This window comes from Rhinatrema bivittatum, chromosome 12 (genome assembly GCF_901001135.1).
Source record: "Rhinatrema bivittatum chromosome 12, aRhiBiv1.1, whole genome shotgun sequence".
In the NCBI taxonomy this organism is placed as follows: Eukaryota; Metazoa; Chordata; class Amphibia; order Gymnophiona; family Rhinatrematidae; genus Rhinatrema; species Rhinatrema bivittatum.
This window is the reverse complement of record NC_042626.1, coordinates 65674159-65681374: the sequence shown is the minus strand read 5'-3', so window position 1 is coordinate 65681374 and position 7216 is coordinate 65674159. Positions and strand designations below refer to the sequence as shown.

At 45.6% G+C, this 7216-nt stretch overlaps 1 protein-coding gene across 8 annotated transcripts in view; it reads right to left on the bottom strand.

The window, feature by feature from the left end:
- ARHGAP27 (Rho GTPase activating protein 27) overlaps positions 1–7216 on the bottom strand; it is a 181076-nt gene that overhangs the window by 7137 nt on the left and 166723 nt on the right. For all 8 annotated transcript variants that reach the window (XM_029572473.1, XM_029572477.1, XM_029572476.1 and 5 more), the window contains 5 exons: positions 7072–7197; positions 5109–5207; positions 4491–4568; positions 2162–2296; positions 515–620 (listed from right to left, as the gene is read on the bottom strand). In XM_029572473.1, coding sequence (XP_029428333.1) covers positions 515–620; positions 2162–2296; positions 4491–4568; positions 5109–5207; positions 7072–7197 — 544 coding nt within the window. The remainder of the gene's footprint in view (positions 1–514; positions 621–2161; positions 2297–4490; positions 4569–5108; positions 5208–7071; positions 7198–7216) is intronic.

Genomic DNA, 7216 nt, shown 5'->3' with positions numbered 1-7216 from the left:
AAACTAAAGTCTCCACTCCAGCTCTTTACCACCTGCTGAATTGTAACTGGTTATAATTTAACCACTGGGTGGGGAGGGAAATTCAAACCTTGGGATTTGTCCAGCTAACTTCAAAAGTTAGCTGGACAAATCCCTTTGAATATTAACCTCTCAGTAAATGATGGCAGATAAAGAGCAAAATGGTCCTTCCAGTCTGGGCCAATAGAGATTCATCCAATTTAGGTGTATGCACTCGCAAAAAACTCTTACACAACCAACACCAACTCCCTCCTCCTTCCAAGTCTTCTCACTCTTTTCCCACCACTGCCCTGAGCACGCCGAAAATTTCATTCGAATCCCACTTATATAAATATATTTTTTTTTAAACAGCATTGCTGCGCTTGGCTGCAATCTTTGCTAGTTTTCAATCTCTGCATAGGTGAAGCATTCAGGGGACAAAAACGAGAAGAGTAGCATGGAGAAAAGATGCATTTGGATGGCGAATACCCATGACCCGTGCTTGAGCGTCACTCACTCGCACAAGTGTCTGAAAAGCAGCCGCATGGTGTTATAGTTGGCAGGGGGCAGGCTCTGCACCAGCTCTCTGATGTACACGATTTGGTTATTCGCATCTGGAATTTCTTGTAAAAAAAAAAAAGAAAAGAAAAAGGAAAACGTTAGTGGGGAAAAAAGGAGGACAGCTGAGGGCAATCTCAAAGGTCTCCAGGTCAGTCAGAAAAAGCACCGCTGCAACCAATCGGGCATGCATCTCAGCCTAAAATAATCTTCTGCAAATATGGAGAGATATATAATCAGAGCTTGTGTTTCCCTGGAGAATAAGAAGGTAATCATCAAACTGACCCACATTTCTTCAAATCCTACGGCTGGAAGGGAGACGGAGGGTTGTGTTGGGTCTTGTAACAAGCAAAGAGGAAGACAGTGAGAGCCACAATGGCTTCCCAGAGGAAGTGGTGGAGGCCCGTAACAGATGTTGGACACTATTGGGACAGATATAGAATAAAAGAGCTGGGAGATCGGATAATAAAAACTGGGTGGAGGGAGCTGGTGTTTGTTGGGGTATTTTATTTGCTCACCTCCCCCAAAGGGGTAGAAAACCAGAAGAAGAATTTCAGCTGGGCGGACCGGATGGGCCCAACTGGACTTCATCTGCCATCATTTACTGTGGGTCAAATTTCAAGGGTTTAGGCTCCTTCAAAAATGGACCAGGGCTGAGTGTCTACATTTAGGAGCCTAGTTTCACTAGGACCTTCAGTTTAGGGTGATTATTAAAAAGTGGGTGGCTTTGGGGATGAATTAGTGCAGCGGAGAGGGGGTAGTAGGGAACCTAAAACGTTAGGACCCTAAATCTAGGATTCTATATTTTAGGTTCCTAAATTTAGGTCAATTTTCAACTGAAGGTTTAGGGACCTAAGTTCCACTGAAAATCTATCTACATTTAGGCCCCAGCCATTTTTTGAAAATTGATCCTTGACACTATGTTACTCTGTAAGTCAGTGCTGCCAGCAGCTCAGGCTCTGTGGCTTGGCAAATTAAAATATCCCACTAAAATATAAGCCCCACGAAAGGTGTGTGTGTGTCTGTGTGAGTGTGCGTGCGTGTGGAGGGGGGAGGGCTGGGCAATAAATACAGAAACCTATAGAGCTTCTATATTTAAATCCTGTCACTTTCTTCCTAGCATCTCCTCATCTCACCGGCACCCCATCCCATCTCCAGACAGCCTCTTGTCCTTTCCCCAAAACTGTCGGGATATTTCCTGTCTGACATCACAAAATAGGATGGCCACATCCAAGGAAACAGGCTGAGACAGTCTTGGCTTTAACCTACTGCATGCAGGGAGATGCAGTGCCTGCTTTTCTTAGCACTACATCTCCCTGAATGCAGTGGGATAAAAACAGGCCTGCTTCAGTTTGTCCCCCTGGCTACCCTAATCATTAGATAATGATAATTTTTACTGTCCGACATTATTCATGCTAAGAACACAGCCTGACATTTACCTTCTAGTTACACTGAGCAGTAAACCCAAAATGATTCTAAACCTCCTAAACTTGAGATCAGGCAGTGATCACCAAAAGAGGAATGAAATTTTAAAATGATTGTATAAAGTAAAAAGCCAAGGAAAATTTAAACAAAATAACTGGACATTCTTAACTAATATTCATACTTATGGCAGCAATGAATCTGTCAAAATGGCTGTATGGAAAGAGAGGTTCTGGAAGCTCCCGGAAAAACAGCTTCAGCGCTCCAGTGATGACATGAACATCATCCCAGCGGCCATCCTCCAGGTTCAAGTTCTCGTCTGAAAAGAGAGGCAACACAGACTGTGATACGTGCACGTTTACAGTACGAGACACAAACACCGGCCTGCATCTCTTAAAGAAGTAGTTTTAGATAATCGCATGGTGCTAGACATGTTGCTTGCTGACAAAGGAGGAAATTGTCAATTTATTAAATTTTTCTTGTTGTTCTTATATTAATAATGATGATAGTATTAGAAGTCACATGCAAGCTATAGATACTTTACTGTCACACCTTTCTCACTATACTGACACAGAAAACCCCTCCTGGGATTTTTTTTTTGTATGCACTATGAGTAAAAATTTAGTAAATATTTAAGACAAGCATTGCCCCCTGGACCAACAGGAGGGACTGTGATAATAAAATTTATTAGGGCCATCTGTTTAATTTACCAAAAGGGTTCCAGGAGGCACTGCTCGCAATTTGAGGCCTTCTTTTGACCTTTAGCAGAAGAAATAGTGTCTCTCTTTGTAGTTTTAGGCCCACAATGAAGCATTATAAAATATGCCTGTCTCCAAGGTTAGTTAGTTTCCCAGGGCTGTTTGGAATGTCAGATGTAAGCAAATGTTTCCTTTCACCTTGTGACCCTAAATCAAAGGAGTGTTGTTTTAATTACTAGGGCAAAACTGTATTTAAGACTAGCAAATGGCATATCTAGTATCGGTATAGTAAAAGAATTTAAATAAATAAATATCTAACCCAAGTCAGTCTCGTAAAGGCTTAGGAGCAGACTTCCTTATGCGCATAAGAAATAAAGGCTTTTGATTATGAGAAATACACTGTCTCTGTTGTCCTTTGCTAAACTTTTTTTCATAACAATATATAAACACTTACAGCACGAGACACAAACACTGGCCTGCATCTCACAGTGCAAGACACTGACACCGATCCACAATATATAAACACTTACAGCGCAAGACACAAACACAGGCCTGCATCTAACGGCGAGAGACACTGACACCGATCCATGATATATATAAACACTTACAGCATGAGACGCAAACACCGGCCTGCATCTCACAGCGCGAGACACTGACACCGATCCACGATATATAAACACTTACAGCGTGAGACACAAACACTGGCCAGTGATATGTGCACATTTACAGCATAACATGCAAGCAATGGCCCATGATATTTGCACTTGGAGCACAAGACATATCCGTCTGTAGAATGATGCTGGGAAATGGAGGGCTGGGATCTCTGCAGCCAGTCATGTACTATTACTCTCACACCATGGAACCTTTGCTTGGTGCTTACAAAAATCTGTTTTTTCCTACAATGGAGCACATAACCAGACACATCCTGTGGGTTTAAGTCGTGCTAATATTTAATCTAACTGAACACCCACATGGGGATTTATTGCTTGCATTTCTGCTGTAGAATAAACATTTAGCATAATTTCATTCCCACAGAACTGCAGAGAGCATCACAATTTATTAACTTTAGCCACAGACCCCCTGGGGTGGAGGGTCAGGCAGATTGCAACCCAAAGGGCAGGAAATATTGTTACAGCTGGGTCAGTGGGGATACAGTGGCTTGCTCCAGGGTCACACAAAGAGTCAGTAGTAGAGGGAAGATTGCCACTTGTGTCCCAGGCCTAGTTCCATGCTGTGATTGCCAGGCTCCACCTCAAAACAGAACTGGCTCACCCAGTACCAAGCAACACCTAAAATTACAGGCAAACATTGTGTGAGCAGGACCCCAAGCAGACAAAATGCATCCATGAATATACAACAAAACAAACTAGCATCCTTCCACAGAGCCCCGGGCACTAGGATCACTCCCACTAAAGACACGGGGAGGTCCATATTTTCAGCTGCTGTGCAACTCGGCAAGTTTGCAGGATAAAGTTATCCAGCTAGCTTAGCCTATATTTGAAAGTGGTACGGCTGCTGAATATATCCAGCTCTCTTAAAGTTATCCGGCCACCTTTAGGACAGAAGTATGGGCCAACCAGAGTTAGCTGGACAAGTCATCGGGCTAACTCTGAATATGGAGCTAACTCAGCTCCTTTGATTTATGCCCCTGGAATGGCCCAAGTTATCTGCCTAGACTTTAGCCACATAAGTGACCCAATATTCATGTAGCCAGATAGCGTCTGAGTTATCCTGCTAAATGCTTTTGAATGTGGATCTTGCGGTTATCTTCAGAAGAATGCACAACTGTGACACCCAGGGATCCATCTTACGTACCGTGATCTACTTTGTAACGTAACTTCTGGACAACTGCCAGATTCCCACTGATGCGATAAAGTCCATCAATATCCAGACCTGAGAGAAGAGGATTTGTAAATGACAGATTAAGAGTAATCATCACAGATTTACTCAGCTCTTCCTAAGTATTCCCAGGATATGAACTTGCAAAGAAGTTAAAAAAAAAAAAAATCAGCACCATTTCTTGACCATTTCTCTAAGGTCCTGTAGCTCGGCTAGAGGTTACCCCAAGGGTGGGGAAGGGATTTTATAGATGAAGCCTTGCACAGGAAAACTGCATCACTGGAGAGCATGAGAGAGTCACACCTGTGAGGGAGAGCACACCTGAGCGCCCCCATTCCTCTCTCTCTGTAAACCCTCCCTCCTCCATCAGTAAGACCCCATTCACTCCTCCCCATCACTCCTCCCTCCCTGTCCTCTCTCTCTGTAAACCCTCATCCATCCCCCGGAATCATTGCTCCCCATTTCTTCCTCCTGCTCTCACTCTGTGGGCGGGGTCATTCTTGCTCCTCTCTTGCACAATCCTCCTCCCTTCCCTGTTGCGTGATCTTCTTTGTTCCCCTCCCTGGCTTCCAGGTCCCTCTGGGGTTCACGTACCTCTGATCTCCACCGCACGAATGCACTGCGCCACGAAGGTGGGCACCTCAGTCTTCTCCCGCTCGCACAGTGTCTGCAGGTGACAGCCAAAGACCTGATCTAAGGCAGCAGAGAAAGAAAGAAAGAAAAACATTCAGAGGCTACAGAACCGGCAGCCCAGCTGGTAAAATAAAGAGGCCACAGAAGTGTGCTCCGAGCAAGCCCCAGCCACGCGAGGGGTAAGAGGAGGACAGCGTGTCACCAAATTCTCAGGTTCAGATCATAGCAAAGAAGGGCATCCTTCCAAGCTGAGGGGTGAAAGATTTTGCCCCCTCCGAAAGCGAGAGCGGGAAGGTTTATGGCACACGCAGGAGGTGCCGCGCCGGGAGAGAGCGATGGTCCATCGAGCCCAGCATGCCGACTCTGATGCCGGCCAGCCTGGGCCACGCGAAGCTCCCGGCACATCCCTTACGCTCTTCCTGCCCAGAGAAGGAGCTGGCGGTCCCCGAGTCTTCCAGAAACCTGTCCCAACCATGGTTTTTTTTTTAATCCACTCATACCTCACTAGCTTTGACCACAATCTCTGACAACAAATTCTTCAGCCTAACCACGCGTTGACTGAACAAATACTTTCTTCACTTTGCTTGAAATCTGCTCCCGGTTACTTTCGGGCGGTGCCTCCTAATGGCAGGGTTTGACTGTGTAAATATCCGTTTCCTATTAACCTCCTGCACACTGTGCAAGTTTCTAAACCTCTGTCCTATCTCCCCTCTCCTGCACAGGAGGTCGCTTGTGAAATTTGAGGTCAAGTGGCCTGCTGTGTGCAAGGAATACCCCACACAAGGTTACCCCTGCTCTTGGAAGGGCGAAACTTGTGCAGTTTCTCTTAAAATCAGAAAAAGCAGGCACCTGTCACCCAGAATGCCTCTCTCTCGCCAGCGCGTGGGAAAGCAGGTTACACACACTCAGCCTCTGGCTGTTTTGTATCAGCTACTTAATGCACATCAAACCATAAATGGCTTTGAAAATCAGGCGAAAGGAAATCCCAGGCCAGGAGAGAGAGCGAGAGAGAGAGAGCAATCAGACGAGTTGATGAGGTAACATAATATATGAAGGCAGATGAAGACCAAAATGATCCCTTCAGTCTGCCCAGCAAGTAGTTTAGGGTTAGAACTACTTCTCCATGCGAGTTACCCCCATGCAGAAATCTTACACCTAAAGTTACCATAGGTTTACCCCTTTTCTTCATCTCTATCCTCTACCTACTAGGGATCCTCAGTGTTTATCCCACATTCTTGTGAATTCATCACCATTCTTGTCTTCACCACCTCCTCCGGGAGGGCATTCCAGGCATCCACCTCCCTCTCTGTGAAGAATTATTTCCTGACCTTGTTCTGGAGCCTAACCCCACCTTGGAGTTTCATATCATGACCCCTAGTCCTACAGCTTCCTTTCCACTGGAAAAGGTTTCATTCTTGTGCATCATTTATACCTTTAAAGTATTTAGAAGTCTGTATCTTATCTCCCCTGACTGACTTTCTTCTCCTCCAGAGTACACATATTTAAGTTCTGCAATCTTATCTCACAAGTCTTTTGGTGCAGACCCCACACCGTTGTGATTGCCTCTCTCTGGACCACTTCCATCCTCTCTCTATCCTTTTTGAGATGAGGTCTCCAGCACTGACCAGAGTGCTCCAGGTGAGGCCTCACCACAGACCTGTACAGGGGCATCATCGCCTCCTGTTTCCTGCCGGTTATGCATCGCCCTAGGCAGCCCTGCATCTCTCTGGCCTTAGCCACTGCCTTGTCACATTGCTTCGCAGCCTTCAGACCGGCAGACACTATCACCCCGAGATCTCTCTCCCGGTCCATCCATGCACATCAGCCCTCCTGCTCCCTCACTACCTGAATGTAGTTCTTTTCCCTCCCATACTGCCCCCTGATCTTTTATATACCCTTCTCTCTCCCACATAAGCCTTCTCACCTTTTATGTACCCTTTATCTCTCAGGGCTTGTAATGTCGGCCTCCTTAGCAGAAACTTTTTCAATTTGTTGCGGACTTTATTGGAGTCGCTTTCTGAGCCCACACTATTAATGTTCTGCCTGGAGCCTGGAACAGAAGAAAGGGG